This window comes from Panicum virgatum, chromosome 6N (genome assembly GCF_016808335.1).
Source record: "Panicum virgatum strain AP13 chromosome 6N, P.virgatum_v5, whole genome shotgun sequence".
In the NCBI taxonomy this organism is placed as follows: domain Eukaryota; kingdom Viridiplantae; phylum Streptophyta; class Magnoliopsida; order Poales; family Poaceae; genus Panicum; species Panicum virgatum.
In genome coordinates this window covers 13,846,605-13,870,915 of record NC_053150.1, presented here as the reverse complement: position 1 = coordinate 13,870,915, position 24,311 = coordinate 13,846,605, and the positions used below count along the sequence as shown (strand labels likewise).

The following is a 24,311-nucleotide window of genomic DNA, read 5'->3' as shown; positions in this document are numbered from 1 at the left end:
ACTACTTTCACCATGCAAAATTACATTATTATTATTAAACATATGTTAATCTTAATAAGTATTAATCTTTGCACTAAATTCAAAGTATTGACACTAAATTTCAAATTTCAAATTCAACAAAAGCCTAGAAAATAGATTAATTTTCTATTTAAGCACTTAATTTATCATATTAAGTTCAAAATTTGTAACATTAGTGTGTCAAATGTGTTTTAGTGTCTAAAGTATTATAAAAATGCATATATTTAATATTTAAACACTTTATTAATCGTATTGAGTTCAAAATTTGTTATATTACATCAATCACTTGGTTACATGAACATGAAAGTATAACATAATGATTACACATCATTGTTTAATGGAACGTTGACAACCTTTCTTTTTACAAATGTCCCTTGATCATGATTGAGGCGTAAGTAAGGAGCATCCTCTTTGGACAACAGGATGCTAGGGTCAACATCGATAGAGAATGGAGGACGGTCGTCAAACTGATCAAAGTCTTCTGACTTGTCCGAAATGTCTTCAACTCCAACGATTTTTCTTTTTCTTGGAAGAACTATGTGGCGTTTTGGCTCGTCGTCGGACTTGCCTTGATTTTTCTTAGGTTTGCTTGTCATGTCCTTCACATAGAAAACCTGCGTCACATCCTTGGCGAGAACGAATGGTTCGTCTTTATATCCAATCTTTTTGAAGTCCACTATTGTCATTCCATACCGGTCTATTGTTACACCGCCACCTGCTCGGTTCACCCATTGGCATCGAAATAAAGGAATCTTCAAGGGGCCATAGTCAAGATCCCATATTTCCTCTATGACACCAAAGTAGCTGTCCTTATTTCCATCATGGCCTATTGCATCAATACGCACACCACTATTTTGGTTCGTGCTCTTTTCATCTTGGGCTCTTGTGTAAAACGTATATCCATTGATCTCGTATCCTTGGTATTGCATGATTGTGGCCGATGGTCCCCTAGCAAGCCATTGTAGTTGTACATCAATCGTGATGTCACCTATGAGTTTTCTTCTTAGCCAAACCGCAAAGCTATCTATGTGATGACATGTAATCCATGCCTCAGACTTCCCTATGTTTTCATATCGGACAATATTGATGTGCTCATCCATATATGGGGCCACGAGGGATGAATTCTGTAGAACGGCGAAATTTGCTTTGCGGATTTCACTTTCAGGGATGTGCATATTAGATTTCTTACCTAGTGTGCCCTTTCCTTCCAATCGCCCATCATAGCGTGACATGGGGACCCCAATCGGACTAAGTTCATCAATGAAATCAACACAAAACTGAATGACCTCCTCTGTTGCATAGCCCTTGGCGATACATCCTTCTGGCCGAGAACGATTCCGAATGTACTTCTTTAAGACTGCCATGTATCTCTCGAAAGGGAACATATTGTGTAGGAATACAGGGCCTAAAATGTTTATCTCTTTCACAATATGAACCAGGAGGTGGGTCATAATATTAAAGAACGAAGGTGGAAAGACCATCTCAAAACTGACAAGACATTGGACCCCAACATTCTGCAGCCTTGTGAGCTTATTTGGATCGATTGCCTTCTGCGAAATTTCATTAAGAAAGGCACATAGCTTCACCACTGCTAATCTTACATTTTCTGGTAGAATACCCCTCAACGCGACTGGAAGCAATTGGGTCATCAAAATGAGGCAATCATGAGACTTTAGGTTTGTGAATTTTTTCTCTTTCATATTAATTCTTCCCTGCATATTCGAGGAGTAACCGGACGGTACCTTCATACTGTTCAAGCAATCAAACATGCTTTCCTTCTCCTCTTTGCTGAGAGTGTAGCTAGCAGGACGTAAGTAGTGCTGTCCATTTTCTCTCTTCTCAGGACGTAGGTCTTCTCGTTGTTTTGTTTCTTTCAAATCAAGTCTTGCTTCTAGTGAATCTTTTGACTTCCCATATGTACCAAGGAATCCTAGCAGGTTCACGCAAAGATTCTTCATCAAGTGCATCACATCGATTGCGTTGCGGACCTCCAGGACATCCCAATATGGGAGCTCCCATAGTATGGACTTCTTCTTCCACATTGGGGCATGGTCGTTTTCATCATTCGGAACTTGTTGGCTTCCACGGCCCTTTCCAAACACGACATGGACATCCTTCACCATCGAGAAAATACGCTTCCCATTTCGGAATATAGGCTTAGCACGAGTTTCTGGTTCTCCTTTGAAATGTTTTCCTTTTCTTCTTAAGAGGTGGTTGAGGGGAAGGAATCGACGATGACTCATATACACGACCTTCCAACAATTTTTTAGATACAAGCTGTCGGTTTCTTCGAGACAATGAGTGCATGCCTGGTATCCCTTATTCGACTATCCGGACAGATTGCTAAGTGCAGGCCAATCGTTGATGGTAACAAAACGCAATGCTCGCAGGTCAAAATTCTCCTGTTTGTACTCGTCCCAAACACGTACACCTTCCTTCTTCCACAGCAGCAAAAGTGCATCAACTAACGGTCTTAGGTACACGTCAATATCATTGCCCGGTTGTTTTGGGCCTTGGATAAGCACCGGCATCATCATGTACTTCCGCTTCATGCATAGCCAAGAAGGAAGATTGAACATACAGAGGGTCACAGGCCATGTACTGTGACTGCTGCCCCACTCGCCGAATGGATTCATTCCGTCCGTACTTAAACCGAACCTTATGTTCCTTGGGTCGTTATCAAAATCTGGGAAATCTCTATCCACGTTTCTCCACTGGGACCCATCCGCAGGGTGTCTCAGCATCTGATCTTGCTTACGCTCTTCTTTGTGCCACCGCATCAATTTAGTATTGGATTTATTTCTGAAAAAGCGCTTCAAACGTGGTATTACTGGGAAATACCACATCACCTTAGCGGGAACTTTTTTCTTGACGGCCTCACCAGGATCATTTTGCCTGATCTTGTACTGTTTTGCATCACAGACAGGACAAGCATCTAGTTTCTCATATTCTTCGCCTCGATAGAGAATACAATCGTTAGGACATGCGTGAATTTTCTGTACCTCCAATCCAAGAGGGCAAACAACCTTCTTTGCTTCGTATGTTGTAGAGGGCAGTTCATTTCCCTCTGGAAGCATGTTCTTTACGATTCCAAGTAGCTCCTCAAATCCCTTATCGGTGACACCATTAGCTGCCTTCCACTGCAGCATTTCAAGTGTGGTACCCAACTTTTTAAGCCCCTGCTTGCAATCTGGATACAATAATTTTTTGTGATCCTCCAACATCTTCTCAAACTTCTTTGACTCCTTTAAAGTTTCACAGTCTCTTTGTGAATCCACTAGAACCTGACCTAATTCATCAGGTGGTTGGTCTTCTGCTGCATTTTCTCCAGCCTCGTCCATTTCTTCAGCATCATCCATGGGTTCATCTTCAAAGGCTCCTGCTTCATATAGATGAGCCCAGTCTGTAATATTATGATCACCATCTTCTTCACCATCTTGCATCACAACTCTAGGTTCACCGTGCTTGATCCAAAGAGTATAGTTATCCATGAAACCCTTTTCATAAATGTGGGCATGTAGAGTGCTCCTCTTAGAGTATTCCTTTTTATTTTGGCAAACGCGGCACGGACAACACATAAAACCTTTCGATGACTTGTGGCCCTCCGCCGCATCGAGAAAAGACTTTAGACCATTAATCCACGCCATGGTGCACCGGTCGCCGTACATCCATTGTCGGTCCATCGATCTACAATTTTGAATTAAGTAACAACATTATTTTACTTGTATTCATATCATTTAAATTGGCACATAACATAATGAAATACAAAAGCCATTTTTGCGAATTTAACATTGAAATACAAAATTAATAGAAGTCCAAATTAATAGATACATTACACTACATGCTTAAATTATAGAACATGATAAATAGAAGTCCAAATTAATATATACATTACACTACATGCTAGCTACCTAATACAAACTACTCATCATGAGATCTTTGGACCAATGCGTCGTGAACTGCCTCGCGAAGTCTTGACACGGAACGGTCATATTCCGCCAGCCCCAACTCTTCACGTCTTGCATTATATAGAGCCATCAACTCACGATCATCATCAGTACCATGCAACTCGACATTAAATTCACGACAAAATTTACGGCTTTCTTTGCCAAGGGAGAATATATAAAAAGCTTTCTTAATCAAACGACGAATACGACCGCTAACAAGACCAACACGCTCTGCAGGGTGGAACTCAAGCGAATGACCGGTGCGCTCCAATTGATTGCGTACCGCCGCCTGAGCCGCAGCTCGACGCTCAAAGGCATCATGTTGCAAAGGCATTTCTAATAAGTAATATTAATAACATGTCAATTATATGTCTCATTAAGAAACAAAATTAATTTCAGTAAACTAATCAAATAAATATAAAAATCTGAACAAATTATTAGAATTAAAATGAAAACATAAATTATAAACTATAATTATTTTGACACTCTTCAGTTCAACGCGAACACGTCGTTCCACGCCATAAGGGATGCGCAATCAATGTTCGCGGCTTTGTTTCAGGCTCACTTTCTCGAAAACCATCAAGAAGAAAAAATATTTGTTTCGAAACATGTCTATGTCGTCAACCTTGACCCTGCAGTGATAACACTTACATTCGGGGCTACTATTGACATCCACGACACAGTGCGGTACAATAGGACCAAATGAAGGAGTACGGCCTTGGTCCGGATAATTTCATTCTTAACTGGCTCAAAAGGTGTGGATTTCATAATTGAGACCAAGACCGTACTCCTTCATCGCATCCTCATATATACCGCACCATATCGTGGATATCGATGCTAGCCCCGAATAGCAGTGTTTTCACTGCAGGATCAAGGTTAACGACATATTCATGATCCGAAACATATATTTTTTAAACTTCTCGATGGTTTCCATATGAGCCCGAATAAATACATCATTAGAGTGCAAAAATAATACAACTAAATACATAACAAATACCAAACTAATTAACCATGCCACTTGAAAAAAATAAAAAAAAATCTCTATAAATTATCCACATTGAAACTATCCAATACACCTTCTCCAAATTCAAGTAATGGATTCTATACATCTCAAATCCATGCATAAATCAAACAAGAGAGGATGACGACTCCTAATTATTTTGACACCCTTCAGTTCCAGGAGAACACTCTTTTCAATATCCAGAAACCATCTAGAAGAAAAAAAAAACTTTATTTCGGAAAATATATATATCGGTAACCTCGACCCTGCGGTGATGACAATGCCTTTCGGGGGGACACGGTGCGATACAAGGATGTCACCAATCGGCCAGTCGCAGCACCAACATTTCCAGTTAATAGGAACACAGCACTAGGCACGGGCAGCGTGCTCGTTGATATGCTCTCAGTGCAACAACGGCCACGCTGACTGCGTCAAATGCTGTCTTCGTATCAATCGGAAGTGCTGGTGATGCGACCAACCGATTCGCGATGTCCATATAGCACATAGTGTTTCCCCGAAAGGTAGTGTCATCACTATTGGATGGAGATTAACGATGTATACTTGTTTCGAAATAAAGAATTTTTTAGCTTATAGATAGTTTCAATGTGAGCCTGAATAAATACATCACTAGAGTGTCAAAATAATCAATTCATAATAAAAAAATCTATTATAATTCTTTCATTAGTTCATTATAAAAAAATTAACTATCCACATTATGGTTATATCTACTACAATCACATGTTTTGTCTACACTCATTCTAAAAATTTCTACTATCCACATGCTCATCTGAATCTAAAACTAAAAAATGAGCTACGGTCATTTGTAATATATAGAAAATGATTGAAAAATATGTCTATAAATTTTTCATAATCAACCTAGCCAATAAACCTACTCCCACATTCAAGTCATCGGTTCTATATATCTCAAATCATTGCATAAATCAAAGAAATCATACTCATCCTCACTATTTCTAAAAGTCACAAATTTCTCTAACTATAGAGCATAAAACGAAGAATAAAGACTATCAATGAAGAGAGGATGAAGTTATAAACCTTTGGCGCACTTGAATGAGTCCAAATCACACAAAAAATGGATCAAATAATGGCGGCGCAACTCTAATATGAGAGAAGAAACTGAGCTCGAACTAGCTCTCTGGTGAAATGGGCGCTGGCTCGGCTCGGGGAGGATTAGTACCGGGTGGTGGCTACATCCGGTACTAAAGCTCCCCATTTAGTACTGGCTAGAGCCACCAGCCGGTACTAAGTTTTCTGGCGCCAATTTAGTACCGGCTGGTGTCACTAGCCATTGCAGGCGGCTGTCGGGGGCTGTCGGTGGCGCACTTTAATGCTGGCTAGAGCCACCAGCCGGTACTAATCGGCTCCCATGGGCACTGTTTCTTTGGCCCGGCACTAAATTTGCACGTTAGTACCGGGCAAAGCCGTGACCGGTACTAACGGCCGCGGACGAATGTGCGTTTTTCCAGTAGTGACAATTGTTGTAGAACAAGCCCAAATACAAGACATACCATGCATGTATGTTTGTTGTGCTATAAGAGCTGGAACACATGGAAATTCAGTCCTTCTTCACAGATGGACATCATATTGTACTCGATACAACAATTGTTGTAGAACAAGCTCAAATGTAAGACATACCATGCAAATATGTTTGTTGTACTATTGAGAATGTGGAATGTTTTATGGGTATGATGATCACAGTTAACATATTCCATGATAAACAAGTCATATGTTCAGTTTCAGTTTTTATGTCTGTATACTATCAAACCAAGTCCATGGATGATCCTCTATAACTGAAATTATCTGTCTAATAAGATTGGACGTGCCTAACTTACGGCCGGCCGTACCGCCCCCCTCGATATGTGTGCATGCACATGAAGGACAATAAGAGAGAGAAAAAACCCATGCATGAACGTAATTTCAAAATAAAAAAAATCATAGTTTCAAAACCTAGCATCAAAATCAAAATCCGATTGCACAGATTTGTTTGTTTCAATAAAAGCTTCAAAACAAGATCTCACACCACTATGTTTTGATAATATAATTTTTTAGAGAAAAATACTTTTTCGCATATTCTAATTTGCTTATGAGGTTTGCAAAAATTGCTTATAGGTTTACATAATATTGCTTTTGTATGCCCGAGTTCAGTTAAGTGGATATTGATGTTCATATTAAGATAGACTGTTTAGTGTCCATAGTGGATAAGTGTAAATAATTTTATTAGGTAGCTGAATGTTGATTGCATGATCAATAATAGCCAACTTTAGCAGCTCGGTTGAGCATTTTAACTAATTTATTTTGACATTTTCTCATTGTACATAAAGCAATTTATGGGTTTTAAAAAGTATTGTCGAAATATATTCAACTGGGGTCTTGTTTTGAAGGTCTTCTCGAAAGAGATACAATTGTGCAATCGGAATTTGAATTTGATGGATGGTTTAAGAACTACAACCTTTTTTAGTTTTGAAATTGCTTGCATGTGCTACTGTTCCGTGGTAGTGGAGGGTGAGTTTAGTCTGCCGTACAATAGCGCGAGTGTACGACCGGCCGTAATAAAGTCAATACCAATAAGATTATTTCATTTTGGAAGAACATTTTCAACTTCGTAGCTGTAAGCCGAATTGGCAATAGTAGACTCGTTGATGAATGTAGAGCACATGTACATATATAGGCTGGGAGACCTAAGGTCAGTTTATGGAAGTATGACCACCGTAGGAATCCATGCCCAATCCATCTACAGGTGCATACGGGCCATATAGGCCGAGGGTAGCACCGGGCCTGAAGGCCCAAACCGGCTAAGCTACATATCTGTCTAACAGTATCGCATCAGAGTGGAATATGCAAGAGTTTTGGTTTTTATGTACACAATCAGTGTCAAGCTCAGAACAAAGTCCTTGGTTTCAGTTTTAGAATACCAGTTATTTATTATAAACCTGCAGCTCTCCGATTGATTGGAAGTCAAGCTAGAGGCAAAACAAGACATTGTTCTAAGATCTTTTGAGACTAATTTATATATGCGCAGATTCTTTCACATTGGTCGGGTCATTTGGCCAGATTAAATTCTCATAATGTACAAGGGAATATTCTATATACCTCTAGCACTACCGAAACCCGAACATTGCCGAGTGCCAAGGGATTTGCCGAGTACAATTTTTCGGGCACTCGGCAAACAATCTATTTGCCAAGTGGCATCGAGAAAACACTCGGCAAAAAAAAGCACTCGGCAAACAATCTTGTTTGCCGAGTGCCTAGAGGTTGGCACTCGGCAAAGAGGTGTTTGCCGAGTGCCAAGGGGTGGGCACTCGGCAAACATCCCATTTCTGAATTTTCTAAAATTTTTAAAAATAGCAAACAAAGTCTAAAAATTATGAGATTTGGCAAGATGTCATAATATCATATGTGTAGGTTGTGAGAAAAAGTTGAGGAGGTTTCGCACACTTTTGTCATGTACGTGCTTACAAACCGATACATCTCCGAAGAAAAATAATAGAGTTGAAAATGATCCGAATTGGAGTCAAATTGATGGTCGAATTGTTGTTTGAGTTCAAAACTTTTTGTATAGGCAATAGATAACATAGATTGTTTAACGTGAAATTTTGGTAAATTTTCAAGTCCATTTGGTATTTCTAAATTTTTTTTACTTAATTTTTTTGCCGAGTGTATTTTATTGGCACTCGGCAAAAAGAGGCTTTGCCGAGTGCCATAAAAATACACTCGGCAAAGCGTCTCGGATCAATTTTGAATTAGAATTTTTGGAATATTTCAAATGACCTCGGATGAAGAAACTCACAACAGAAAAGTTGTAGATCTCGAAAAGTTAAGAAACTTTGTAGTTCACAACTTTTTTATTTGAATGCATTTAGGATTTCAAATATGTGTTTGAATTTCTCAAATTTGAAATTCAAATTTTGCAAACGACCTCGGATCAAAAAACTTACAACATCAAAGTTGTAGATCTCGAAAAGTTATGGAACTTTGTAGTTCAAAAGTTTTTTATTTGAATACGTTTAGGGCCTCAAACAAGCAATTTTATCTCGAATTAGTATAATATGTGGAGAATCAAAACAGAATCTAGACATATGTAATACAGGGTTGGAGTGGTAGAGGAGGCTACACGCGAAGCAAGAGGTCACGGGTTCGAATCAAGGCAGCCACGTAGTGCGCGATTTAACGCGAAATAATAGCGAGACTTGTGACTTGTGTGACATTGGATGATTGGTGTGATTACCGGGTGAAAATAAAATGTTTTGCTATTTTGAAACGCTGTTTTTCTAATCTGGTTTCGAAAAGTTTGCCGAGTGCTTTTTGACGCTCGGCAAAGACTTTGCCGAGTGCCCGAAAAAAGACACTCGGCAAAGGTGCCTTCGCCGTCACTTTTTTTACCGAGTGCGGTTTGCCGAGTGCCACACTCGGCAAACCCTTTGCCGAGTGCAAAAGGGCCTTTGCCGAGTGTATTCGACACTCGGCAAACAAGGCCGGTCCGGTAGTGTAGTGCGCACAATTCATTCATTTCGAAAATTGATCAAGTTTTCCCTTTGGATTCTTGACACTAGACTCACCCACAGAAAACCCCCTATCTTTTCAAAAAAGAAAAATACTTGCTCCTATGAAAAATTATGTATGTGTCAGTTTGCACAATAAACTCCATGTGCTTATAAATGCTCTAGAACACAATTAATATATATCATTCAGAGGTTGTACATGGTAGCACAAACTTTAGAGAACATGAAAATCAAATACACATGAAATTAAATTGGGTTTGTGTCGACCATGCCACTCAATCACCTTCAGAAATAAATCAACAATTGATGAGCCTGGTTGATAGCAATTACTAAATGCATGTTACTGAAATTCAGTGGCACTGCAAAAGTTTGCACTTATACAGTGTAATAATTATCAGTATGAAATTATAGATCACATCCCTCATTGAAATCAAATATTCGGTGAATCGGTAAGCATGCATTGCTGTAATTTAACTCACAGCAAAAGTTGTTATCTCATAGTCTAGAAAGAAGTCTACGTAACCCCTCAACTATTGCAGTCGGACCACATCACCCCAAACTAAAAAACCAGACATTTCACACCTCCAACTTAACAAAACAATTCACTTAACCCCTCAGGAGGCTTTGCATAGTGGTTTTAGCCACTGTCGCATGCTGAGCTGGACAACAATGCTAATATGGACCCGCTGACATGTGGGGCCGCTTGTAAGCGAGATACCCTTCTCTTCTTTCTTCTTCTCTTGCCCTCCCCGCCAGTTCTCTTCCACCACCATTGAAGGGCTCCTTCACCGGCTCGTTGTCACAAACACCGGCAAGGACCTCTCCCCTCTCGCCAATCCTCTTCCTCCGCTGGCTTGCTGTCACCAACATCTGTTGGTGATGCCCGTCCGGTGCCAGCCGCCTGATGGGGTCCTATCTCTCGGTGGCGATGACCGCAACCCCGGGCCGCCACTGGACCTGGAGCATGGGCCAACGCCTGAGCACGAACGCCTCGGCAGGCATGGGGGCGCCCAAGCCGCCGCATCGACCTTCGCGGCGTGCTCCAGATCCCGCAGAGCTTCAGCAACGAGGAGGCGGTGTCGAATACTAAGAGGGGAGCCGGACGCGGTGAGGAGGCGGAGCCGGATGCTGGTGCCGACCCCCCGCACAGGCCCGGATCCTCCCCTCGCAGAACGCCTTCATGGCCTACCTCGGGCAGGCACTCTCCGCTGACCCCACCGCCGCCCCGCACCTCCTCGCGGGCGTCACCTCCTTCGCGGCCGCCTCCCCCGCGCGGCTTTGCCAGTTGCTCCTCCCAGCGGCCCTACACTGACTCCATTCTGTCAGGGAAATCCAACTGGGACTCCTCGCGCTGCTCCTTGAGACGAAGCCCAAACACTTCAACAACGACAGCGGGACGCTTGGCTCGACAGATTGCCACTGGAGGATGACGTGGGAGTGGGAGAAGAAGAGAGAAGGGCATCTCACTTACAAGCAGGCCCCACATGTTAGCAGGTCCATATCAGCATTTTTGTCCAGCTCAGCACGCCACGTGGCTAAAACTGCTATGCAAAACTACCTGAGGGGCTTAAGTAAACGGTTTTGAAGTTGGAGGGGTTAAATTTGGGGGTGATGTAGTCCGACCCCAATAGTTGGGGGTTGTGAAAAAAAAAACTAGAACCAACGAACAGCTGAATATACCTTGATCAGATTATCTTTAATCCGGTTGAGGAGTTGAGGCAACATGACATCATCCCTGTTCTGCTCTGCCACACTCATAACCTCGTAAACTATATCGTGCGAAGACTACAGAGTGGCAAATTATTTGTGCTGGTCAATGTAGAATAATTATGCCTATGACTGACTTAATTAATTGCCTGTTAGATTGACTGATTCTTTATAACTAATGATATATCAACACTTGTCCCATACTCGTAAGAGTGCCAGATACAACAATTCAGAAGCAATCTGCCAGGGTGATATTATCCAAACCTGAATCAATTCTAGAGTAGTTTTAATTGAAATATAAGATCTAAAGTAAAATATATTCAAAAACACCAACATTATCCACCAGGAAGGATTCATGAAAAATTCATGAACTGGACCATCCCACAGACATGCGCTTAACAATAAGAGCTTAGGGTGGTTGTTCTTGATCAACTACAAGTCCCATTCCTCAAAATTTCCTCCATTCCAATTATAAACTTGTTTCAAACTTCCATTTACCCAAAACATCAATCCAGCTACAACAATATGCTTCATACCTGTTCTATTCAGATTATTGGGGTCATTGCACCAGTGCATGTTAAGGTCTTAACTTACATGGATATTCAATATTTGACAAATGGTGCACATGACAAGAAAAAAAAATGTAGAAGACAAGTAAATGCTATATGTAGGGAACATCATTTCTTATGAGAAGCACACAAATCATGCATTCAGTCATCAAGAGATACAATCTGCATCTTGATTACAAAACTCAGACTGTAGTAACCTTTAGTAGCTTAGACTGCAAGCATATAAATAACTAGCATGCTATTCCAATAACTTAAAAACTAAACTAAACACTCTTAGACCCATCTAACATTGAGTTGCTCATCCACATGTTCAAGTTAAGTAGGAAGAGCCGCTCCAGAAAAACATGGCAAACAAAAACTCATATTCTACTGACAAATTCAGCTCCAGATCGAGAGCTGCTCATGCTTCACGAAACCTACTTGCCTGCTCAAGTATATAAAATACAACATATGGGCAAGTTTTTTTTTAAAAAAAAAGTTTGATGTAACCTGGGGTTGCCACCAGAGCATCCATCACACTTGGACAGCTCATAATTTCAAGGTATCATCATTAAGCATGTCATGTCAGCATCGTTGCCATGGACTGCACATGAAGATTTTGCACAAAGGGATACATTATCATGTCACTTTAGCCTCTCCGCAGCATGTTTGTGAATGTAGTAATAATGCTTGCACCATGCTCCCTAAATACCCACAAATTCATAATTCATCCGAATAGATAAGCGACCAAATTATCATTGTTTATATTTCTCAAAATTTCACTTGTCTAATTGGATCTGTTCAGATTTCTCAAATGTAAATGCAAGGTATTCTAAGTTCTTGTTTGAGGATATTTTCAGTTTTTTCATAGCACATAAGCCTCCCAGGAATCATGTGTAACCATATAGATGGCATGCTTTTATAGTCAAAGATGATCATATATATGTTTTCAAGAAAATACTGCTATTGTTATACCTAATGTTGTTATATCGGCGATGGAATATGCTTATATAGCTTTTGGTGTCATGACAATGTGTACCACTGGGGGGAAAAAACTTTACAAATGAGCATTCTATGAAATTCAGTCAGAACATTAACCTTTAAGATAAGGAAACAGACAATACATAAAATGAGCCCATGAATAGATAATTAAGCAAGATGTTCACAAATATAAAGATATATCACGAGCCAGCCATAGGGAACTAGAATGCAACTGATATAAATTATCATCCAGAGTAGGCAACATTAGACATTTAGATTTACCTAACAGCTAACACTCATCTTGATGAATGCATCCACTAAGACAGCAGGGCAGTCTCTCTTGAGATCCGTGACCCCTTGAGTTGCCACTATATCATCCATTGTTGCAGAGGATATAAACTCAATGCAGGCATCCTTGAGCAAGTCACAATGATGTTGGTCAGCTAAAGCCAGTGTGGTTGCCACATTCTGCACATTAAGACCTTCGCAAAGTATACTCTGGCATATCAGCTTTAGCCTATCCACGGCATACCTATCCGCAGCGACAAGCAAGTGCCGGATCATTTCACCGTGTTCATTTCCCTCATTTCACCGTGTTCATTTCCCTCAAGATCACTCATGGAAGGCAGTGCATCTGTATAGATGAAATGCAAAAGCACTTTGAAGACAGCAGGCTGCATGTCCTTGATGCAAATCAGCTGCATCCCTGTCTCGCTCATCGGCCCATAGATCTCTGCCTTGAATACTGGCGACCGGATCGCGAGGATGGCCTTGTGTGCTGTGAAGGTCTCTCCTTCCACGCTCAATGTCACGTCCGCTCCCTTCTCCGACTCCAGTAACTTTCCAAGGTGCTCTGTGATGTCTGATGGAGGCAACTCAATCCTTGGGGCTGATTTGGTTTCAGACAGCCGTGGTTCTTTCAGGACAGTGATGACGCATTCGATCCTGAGGTGATCGTCCCGGAGGTAAGGCGATGCCTCCAGCTCGCTCCTCCTCTTGAAATCGCCCTCCTGTGGAGCCATCCAGCTGCTGTCGTTTTGGTTGAACACCCTGTGCTCTGTACTGTACACGGACGACGACACCCCGGTGGTCAGGTCCACCAGCCGCAGGCCGCAGGTCGCAGGACGCCCTTACGGCGCCCTTGCTCAGGAGCTCAAGATGAACAGAGATGCAATCTTTGCATCTCTCGCTGTACCCATCCGGGTAGAAGTGGATGGTCCAGTCGTGGCCGCCGACGGAGAACACGCCGGAGCTGACGCGACGGCCGATGCCCATGCCCCTGTGCAGGCTGTAGCCGAAGACGTCGAACGTGTGGGTGCCCTGAGCCTTCTCCGGGGCGCACATCGACGCCGTCCTTGAAGCCGCCATGTCCTGTAGGCGTCGACGGCGAGCTCGTCCGCTGCTTACTCAACTTGATTCTCTGCTGCGGAAGCTCAGGGATCAGAAGGTGATGGGGGAAAGCGCATTTTGCAAGGGGGGCGCATGGGAAGTGGAAACAGGAACCTTGAGAAGACGACCACAGAACCCCCCTCGGCGGCGGCAGCGGCGGCGGCGGAGACGGAGAAGACGACGAGGAGAGCTAGGCTAGGAGAGGCGTTGTTTCTCAGGAATGCGAGGCCAAAATGGGTTGGGTTGCACTTGCACATTGGCACTTTAAGGCCCAAACTGCCACCAAATATCTTTATTGATTTAATTTATTCATTTTATGTTTTGGAGGACTAGACCTGCAAAGCTAATTCACAACCAGAAATCTGCTGATGCACTTTATGTTTGTCAATTAGGGCTTTGGGTAGGACTATTCGCATCAAAATTATGTGGATTGGTTTCAAATTTTAACTAAGTATTAAAAGTGGGAAAATAGGATGAAGCATATGGGCTCTATATATAGACTAATTGGTCTGGATGAATACAGCTATACAAGAAGCTTATAACCGACGGTAAATGCCTTATGAGAAGTTGAGAACACCAAACACATCTGAAAGAGTTTTATTACTTTAATTTTTGGTTCACCATTTTGTCTCATACATCAAATTCTCGATCTAATGGTGATAGAAAGCATATTCAACTTCCAGTTTTCTTTTTTTTTCCTTGATTGGTGCGAATGAAATTTGGGAAAATTCGATTCGTGCCACCACAACTCCGTGAAATTGGGTGTCACGTTCAAAATCATGTCACTCAATGGCATGGATTTCAACATGAAATCCAACTTCAAAAAATTGTAGTGGCATGGATCAAAATGACCCATGAAATTTTCACCATAAAAACTTTGAGGAGATGTCAAGGAATATTTCTGTTCGTGCTAGATATAAACACCAGGTAAAAAAGAATCAAGGGTCAAAACTAGTTGCATGCCAATGCAAACTTGAGTGCACATTACACCCACCAAAAATAACCTTGCCAGCATACGAAAATCTCATGACGAAAAGCAGAAGATCATGCTAGCTACAATATAGCACATCAGCTTTGCGTGGTGGTACAGCACCATCACCTTCTCGAGTGAATCAGCAACTCATGAGCCATATGTCTATACTCTATAATCACCTTTAGCATGTCAAAACGCGGACAAGTTACATATGCTTAAAATTAATTCAGACTCCAAACTTACTAACAGAACCTAGAACCATTCGTCACTCATATTAGAGGGCAATGCTAGTACTCGAACATCAAGATTTCACTCTTACCAAATACAGGAAAATATAAACATTGGAGATAAGATATTGGTGATCAATAAGGTTAAAGATGATATTAGTTTAAAATGTTGGATGGGAGAAATAGTGCCACACTCAAAAGGTTGCTAGAACAGTTTTTATCTAACATCATAAACTCTATGAAACAGAGTGGGCATTTTGTGGTGTCCAACGAAAAATTATTTGACTGTATTACCTGACTTACTTTGAGTGTTTCTTATCGTGATGAGTAACTGGTATCCCATTTGCACAACTATGCGCAACTAGATTCACTCACATACAAGTAGAACAGGCGGCAAGCAAACATTATCGATCTGGACTCCAGGCAATAAAAACCATCATAGTGTAATTTCCAAATGAAATCTACAGCTGATAAAGCAAACGAATTCCCACACTCCAATACTTGTTTTTTCAGTTACCAAAGCATGAATTAAACATGATGAATATTCATTAGAGGATACACTCCCAGCATACTATATTGTGTATGGTGTACAGCTATTGTCAAATGAGAATGGTGAAATTTTATTTCCACAGAAGCTCACTGTGACAGTGTCGAAGACTCGAAGCCATACATATTTTCAATGCTTAATCTCTTGAAACATGGAATTAATATTTCTCGATAAACCGTTGCGGTAGTTGATGCCCTATTGCCATCTTTACAAAAATGTTATTATGCACTACTTAAAAGCAACTTTCTGCAAAAGGCTAATGATAAATACTCTATGGAAACATCAAGGAATACGATCAGCATGTTGCTTTATGGTACCCTATATTAACCATTAGTGGCTTAAAGTGAGAAGATATAGCAAAACCAAAACTAGCATTTATCTATCATTTAGCTGCTAATCTAGATATGTTCAAGTTCTGATGAGCTGCTTTAGCAGAAGCTAGCAGGCTTCATATTTAATGCTGCTACAGATACCATTATTCCTATTTATGATAATACCAGAATTAATATTTATGTATTTTATTTAGGATGGTTCAGGTCATCATAGCAGTATGTGTAAACTTACAGGGACATTCAATAATCAGCAAATGGTGCCCACAAGAAAGAAAATATTGTAGAATGCTAATGGTAATTTTTATATGATGGGAAAGAGTGCAATGCATACATTTAGACATCAAAAGACACAGTTAGCATAATGCTTATGAAACATAAAGAACTCACTAACCAGTAGTAGTTTAGGATGAGAGGATATAACAAGACTAGCATGCTATTCCAATAACTTAAAAACTAGACTGCTTTCTGATAGATTAGTTATCTAACATTCAGCAGTTCATCCATATTCAAGATAACCTATGCTGCTATACCAAAAGCGAGCAAAGCTATTCATTGTGGCGTAAACTAATTTTCTACTGACAGACTGAACTTAAGATGAGCTGTTCATCTCTTCCGAAACCTACTTATCTTTTCCAACACTTCAACTACAACAGACGGGCAAGTTCTTTTCAGGTTCTTGTAGCCTTGTGTTGCCTCCACAGCATCCATAACACTTGGACAGGCCATAAATTCAATGCAGGCATCCTTAAGCATGTCACAATGATGTTGATCAGCTAAAGCCAGTGTGGTTGCCACAGTTTGAATACTAAGATTTTCACAAAGGATACTCTAACACATCAGCTTTAGCCTCTCCATGGCGTATCGATCCGCAGCAACAAGCAAGTGACGGATCATTTCACTATGATCGTCTTCCTCAAGATCATCCAAAGGAGGCAAAGAGTCGGTATATATGAAATGGAGAAAGGCCCTCAAAACATCAGGCTGCACATCTTTGACTACTATGAGCTCTGTTCCCTCCTCCCTCATAGGTCCATAGAGTTCTGCTTTGAATACAGGTGACCTTGTTGCCAGGACCATCTTGTGTGCTACGATAGTCTGTCCTCCTACACTGAATGTGATATCCACTCCCTTCTTTTCTTCCAACAGCTTGGCAAAATGCAGTGCGCTGTCAGAGGGAGGCACCACAATCTTGGGAAAAGATTTGACTTCAGGTATCCTTGGTTGTTTGATAGTAGTGATAGTCCATTCCATGGTGAGGCAGTCATCCTGAAGAACAGGTGGCGCTTCAAAGACACTTCGGTTTATCAGAAAGTAAGCAGAACAGCTACCGTCATTATCATTGTTGAACTCCCTCGGTGCCGCCTTATGCACCGAGAAAGGCAACCCAGTTCTCTGATTAATTAACCTCAACTCGTAGGACGCCCGCACCTTAGTGTTTCTCGGTAACAACAACAACACGGCAGCGATGACGAGATGTTCGTCCACATCAGGGGACAAGCCAGCCACCCACTCATGCCCACCGACGGAGAACATGCCGGAACTGATGGGCTTTCCGATCCCCAACCTTTGTTGGCTGTACCCCACGATGCGAAAGACATCCGTGCCTTGCTCCGTCTCCGGGGCGCTCGTGGACAGCGTCTTCGAGGTCATCATTCCGTAAGGCGCCGGCGGCGAGGAGGAAAAGCCGGAGTTGATGGGAAGATCAGACAGGGCGGCGGCGCCAATGGCCAATCTGAAATCCGAATCTTGTAGAGAGAAAGAAAGCAATCATCTCATAACCGCGAACTGGAGGGGGGAGAGAAAGAAGAAGAGGAGATAGTGTAGGCGGTCGAACCTTCGGAGGGTGTAGCCTGGCCGGAGGATGCGGGCGGCGGTGGCGCCGAAGACGGCGATGAAGAAACCCTTGCTCCTCTTTTGCCTTTTTATTTCTTCTTTATTTTATTTGGTTTTCTCTGCCCACAGGTGCAGGAATAATATGGACATACGGTGCCTTTCGAGTTTCGAACTCAGATTCCTATATAACGAACTTCGCAGAACACCGTACCGTTTAAAAGAACATTGAAGTTGATTATTCAAAAAATAAACAATTCAACTCGCTATTATCAAATTTCTTCCAAAAACATTCAAACTCTAAGTTAATTCCGCCTAATCGAGTCATCGTCCATTGATCAACTCAATTAGAAAGGACTAATCCCGGTAGTTCTTGAAATGTGTTATGAGCAGCGCCCAAGATTTAAACACACTCCACTAGCACAACGGTAATACCATTACATAAGTATATCCACACACAAGTTTATATTACAAAGAGATTCAAAGTTCATTACATCAGGTTTTTCAGAGTTTGCAGCAGAAAGTTTACTAAACGTGTACTCCATACATAGCGCAAAATAAGAAGGTAAACACTATATACCTAGCCACCGGCTCTCTACTCCTCACCCGCACCTCCGTCCGCGGGGTAGAAGTAACCAAATACGGCCTCCGGCTACGTATCACCTACAACAACTTTAACGATAGCACCATGAGTACAAAGGTTACTCGCAGGACTTATCTGATATGGGTATATACTTGCCCGACCTCAAGGAGAATGCATTTGGTTAGTAGCAAGGGTAGGTCATGGTATTTAATTTTGCATAAAAAACATCTACTTTGATCAAATTGTAAGAAGCAAAAAATATAGCATCAATGATCTCTAAAGCATACATCAATAAAATTGCATAAGTAAAATGATCATGTATCATAAGCTCAACCTTTCATGAACTCCAATCGGTGACTCTACGTTAAAGTCAAAGTACAAGAGCGTGCTCAATGTCCGAAAACGTGGCTATTGCAATAGATCGAAAACCCTGCAGCGGTGTACAATTTTACTCACACGAGGACAAGACCAACGACCATACATATGGCCAAGGATAAGTGTTGATTCATGCCTCAACTTTTCACACAAACACAACCGGCTATGAGCGAACGGTCGGGAAGGACAAGTGCACCGGAACCACCGATCACACTCCATCACGACTCGCACCGAATCTGATCAAGGCAATGTGTGACTCGTGCTAGTTGGCTTACCTTCCCATTATTAAGCATGTGGCTTGTACAGATAAGTGATCAAGTATCAAAGCGATTACGCCGGTCCTTAATCAACTCAAGCAAGTCTAACTATTTGAGTTCCACTCCCAACATGGATCTACCAAACTTGCCCGAGTCCGAATCACCATTCGTAATTGCTCAATTTTATTCACCATTGACTAACTAGGTGGAATTAAACATTACATCTTATAGCTCGCGAGCGGTGGTGACCTTGCCACCTCTCGACTTCTACCGAAACTATGCTATGTTCTAATCAAGGTTGGTAATGCATCAAATAGGTTCTAATCAAACATTGATACACATAGATAATGTATGATAACTCATGCGCAAACAAGACACATATACTTAATTGATCCAAAATAGAGAATAAAGGATGCATAGTAGTGCCTGCCTTGAGGTTCAAAGAAAGTGTCGCCTCCCCCGTCTCCGGCTCGTGCTCACCCGCCTCTTGATCCGGCGTCTCGGTCTCTACACGAATGCAATGATGCTAAATGAGTATATATGCTATGAATGATTGCTATGAGATGCATATGATATGAGAAACATGATTTATTAGTGCAAAACCATGATAAAAGAGGCTAAATATATAGTACATATGGGGATTAAGTATAACTAAAATCAATGTGATTAAATAACTATCAAAGGGCCACATTATAGGGGTTCCCGGACACTCCGGACAGACAAAACGGATACTCCGGGTTTCGGCCCGGATACTCCGGGCACTGCTATATTAACCCCAGAGTTTGCTACAGTAATCCCAGAGTTTACGGCAGCTCGACATGTGAACACAAAAAAATTCATTGCCGGCGATTCCGACCTCGGTTTGGGGTGAGGTTTGTTTTTAAAGGTTCATAGGAACGCGAGGAGTCTATTTTGATAGCTAAATCCAATATGCATTGGGGTTTGAGAGCTCTAGGTCATCAATGGTGAAGGTTCTCCAATGGCTCTAACCTAGGCCAATGGGGAATAGATCGGAGAAGGGGATGAGCTTACCTGCGACGAGTGCAACACCGGCAAGGTCTTGAAAATGGTGGGGAGGGCTTGGTGTAGCTCGAGCTCGTCTTCCTTGCTTGAGGCTTGAGGGAGGTGAAGAAGATGGAGGAGAAGCTCCAAGCTTCAAGGAAGAAGATGAAGTGGGGTGGTGCAGCTCGCCGGCGTCGATCTTCGGCGTCCTCTTGCGATGCTCCGGCGAGGTGGGGGCTTCAATGTTGGGGGAGGAGAGGGAGCTCCTCCATGGCCTTGGTAGAGAGAGAAAGGGTGGGACAGAATGAGGGAGTGAGAGAGAGCAGGGGGAGGAGTTTCCCAGGTGAGTAAGATGGGTTGGGCTGACATGTGGACCAGAGGGAGGATGTGGCATCAAGTGAGATGTGAGTTTGACACGTGTTTGCTACAGTAATCCCGGATACTCCGGGTCAGCTCAACCCAGAGGTTCTGGATTGAAATCCGGACATTCCGGAAATTAATTCAAACCCAATTTTAAGTTTAATCGCTGATGCACATGATGACATGATTATGCTCAAGTTAGTTTTAGGGATGTTACACTTAATTAGTAGGAGATTTCCTATTACAACCAACAAAGTATTTTCCATTTGGATTGTCACATTTATATTTTGTTAGTTTATCGGACTTTCTTAAAAAAACTTCATGAAAATAACTACGCATATCGTACCGTTCACGGCGAACTGAGAGTAGCTCTAATGGTAAGATTGTTTAAGTTCTCAACTTTCACATATGTGCTCGTATTTTTTTAGATTTTTTTCAACTAGCGCTATTCTTTTAGTGATTAACAATGTGCACAACGAGAAGCATATGATGATCTCGTCAATCTCAAGAATTTGTTAGCCTAGTCTATCTATAAGGGTATGTACATGTGTGAATGTGAGTGTTTGAATCTCTACTAATGTATCATAAAGAAATATTGAACTATTCAGGCATTGGGAGTTACAATTTTTAAAGAGAAATCCCTATGTTCGGGATATTATAATCTTTTATAATATTGTATCCATCGTAACCAACAATCATACAAAAACATCCATTGGTCATTTGTGTGATTGCATAATCATATTCACTGTTAGCACTTTTACCTATCCAATAAAACAAATAAAATGCAGAAATAGTGGGCTGACTTTTTGACACTCCACTTTGCTAGCAATGTCTTACTTAGTTCAACCACCGATGCACACACTGAAGATAAATCAATCAATTGAAGCAGCAGCAGCACAGAGAAAGTTCTTTTATCAGACACTGAACTGAAATAACAGCGGAAATAACAACTTTAAACCGAACAGCTAGCTAAACTCTATTCAGTTTTAGCAGTTGGAGTGAAAATGGGCTTCTGGATAGTTACAGTTTATAACTTTATATAGCCAACCACGTAATCCAAACAATACTGGAAATAACAACTTGGTTCAGCCATTATAGAAAATTGGTTGCTGACTGTCAGGCTGCCTTCAAATTCAAAAACATGTTCTCCAGGCTTTATCAGTCTTTCAGTGTGTGACAGCAAGCAATCTGTATTATGCTACAGTTCGACTGTGTTGCATTAACATGAGAAAAAGTTTATTGATTTAGATAAGTAATAGTCTTAGTTTTTTATATCATTAGTTGTCATCATACTAATGATTAAAATTTGAGGAACATGCTATTTGATTCTAATTGTCAAGATGCAAAGTATAGCAAGCAGAACATCTGTCATATTATGGTCAATGCTACAAAGACAATGTGCTATTTTACATAAACCATGTGTGCACTAAGTGTATGAAAATAATGAGTCTGCAAGTGATGAGTTGTGCCTCAGCAATTAGGCCTTATGGCCTCTCTTGCCACCATCCTTCCTAGTACAGAAATAATAATAATAAAAACAGGGCATGCCGGTTCGATCCCATCAAATAATAAAAGGCAGCGAAACTTGGAATCACCAAAGAAGTGGACACCACAAGAAAAATCTGACAACTATGCTTACACCATAGTAAACATTATTTGTCATTACAGGCCAAATTGAATTGGAGCAAAAACCTCCAAATGGGGGAGAAGGTTCATTCAAAATTTCTCTTTACTGTTTCCATCATTGGTCAGCATCTAGTGCTTTAGTTCAACTCTATAATAAAGTGGTCGACTCATTGACTGACCAGCACACCAAAGAAATAACTGAACATGTCATATACAAGAAAATGATAATCACTTCAGGTCCATGTTATAATTGTTCCTCATGAAGTGATGGGATCACCTTTGATCAAACTATAATCTACAATAATGCAAATGGTTTAAATTATAGTCAACTTACAGTTACCACAAGAAACCTCAGACAGATGGCAATTGAACATAACATTCCGGGAAACTTCATAAACTCTGACAGTATATAGTGTCAAATGAATGTTTACAAATGTAGAATAGTCTGCCTATAAAAACAGTTTGCCAATTAGTTTTGAGTGCTCCTTTGTAGCTGATGATGGATTAATGCTGATCTACTATTTGTAGAAACAAACATTCTGAATCAGATTAATTCATACAACACTAGCACGAGTGACATTATATGGATTCAAGGCAACAAAATTAAGTCGAGTCGATTGTAGTGTGTAATTTATAATTCAACGCTAGCATTTTAAGCAGGAAAATTCCTGAACTCCAATCATAAAACTACAGATAAGATACTGCTATTATCAAATATGATTGGTACTGTAAAAATTTAAAGGTCCTTATCAAGGAAGCATAACTAAAGATGTGATACTGTCAAAACTATCCTATACATGATGATATATTTTCACAAACACATGGCATGGTATTAGAGTGTTATACTGTATAGTTCAGGCCAACATAACATAATTTATCATGCACACAACTTGGATGTTCGATATTCGACAAAGTGTATGCCATGCACACTATATGCATGTTCCATATTCAACTAAAGGCAAACATTATATGCTGGGAACATCAACAAGCATGAAGAGAAGCGCACAATTCATAAGTTCAGGCATCAGGAGATAGAATCAACACATGGCTAGAAAACTAAAAGACTACAGTAACCATTAATGTCTTCAGTTGATAGGATATGGCTACTCATCCGTATGTTCATTGGGATGGGCTACTCTAGTAGAAGCTGACCAGGGCACAATCATACATTCAGGCATCAAGTAGAATTAGGATATTGCTTACGGGACTTAAAGACTACAGTAACCATGAATGTCTAGGCTTGAGAAGATATATGTGCTCATCCATATATAGTTGGCCAAACGGGCCGGCCCGGCACTACACGGCACGGGCACGGCCTAGCACGGCACTAAACGGCACGGCACTAAGTGGCACGGTTGATTAACCGTGCCGTGCCTGTTAGTGCCGCCGTGCCAGATGCCAGGCACTAGCACGACACGGCTATCAGTTAGCCGCCCCTTGCCGTGCCAAGGGGCACGTTAGTGCCAGGGCCAGCACTAGCACGGTAGTGCCAAAAACACTCATTCAACTCAGAATTTGTAGTAGATTCAAACAAGCACATAATTTAACTCAGAAAACTTAGCACAAGATCTAACAAAAGATAAATTTTATTAGGAGCTTGTGCAATGGCTGCCTCATTAAAAACCTCTCTAGATAAAACTCACCCTTGTGAGAAACTCTAGAGAGGGAAAAAGAGTACAGCCAAGCTCCAATAATGTTCATTACATCACAGTCCAATACTTAAAGTTCTAGAGTGTCCAAAAGTCCTAAATATTACAGCCCATTACATGAATGATCACTAATCAAGATAAAGTTCTTCAAAAGCTTGTTCAAGCTCCTTGTCTTCCACATTCTGTTGCAGCCTTGCTTCTGCAGCCTCCCAGTCCTTGATGCAGGTCAGCATCTCCACCATTTCAGGCTTCAGATTACTTCTTCGCTCCTCGATGATCCTGCCAGTCATACTAAAAGTGGATTCTGAAGATATGGTAGAAACAGGAACAGTTAAGATATCTTTAGCCATGATTGAGAGTACTGGGTATGTAAGTTTGTGCTGATGCCACCAGTTCAAGATGTTGAAGTCATCAGTTAGGTGGTTGACAGTGTCACAGTCCAA

At 41.2% G+C, this 24,311-nt stretch overlaps 1 protein-coding gene and 1 pseudogene across 1 annotated transcript; both read right to left on the bottom strand.

The window, feature by feature from the left end:
- Window positions 1–12,858: 12,858 nt before the first annotated feature.
- Window positions 12,859–14,323, bottom strand: LOC120679152 (annotated as a pseudogene).
- Window positions 14,324–16,518: 2,195 nt separating this feature from the next.
- Window positions 16,519–18,159, bottom strand: LOC120679151 (BTB/POZ and MATH domain-containing protein 2-like). Its single transcript, XM_039960665.1, has 2 exons — window positions 18,021–18,159; window positions 16,519–17,931 (listed from the first exon to the last, which is right to left on the bottom strand). The coding sequence occupies exon 2, from the start codon at window positions 17,837–17,839 to the stop codon at window positions 17,015–17,017; it is 825 nt and encodes a 274-aa protein (XP_039816599.1). The 5' UTR covers window positions 17,840–17,931; window positions 18,021–18,159; the 3' UTR covers window positions 16,519–17,014.
- Window positions 18,160–24,311: the final 6,152 nt, after the last annotated feature.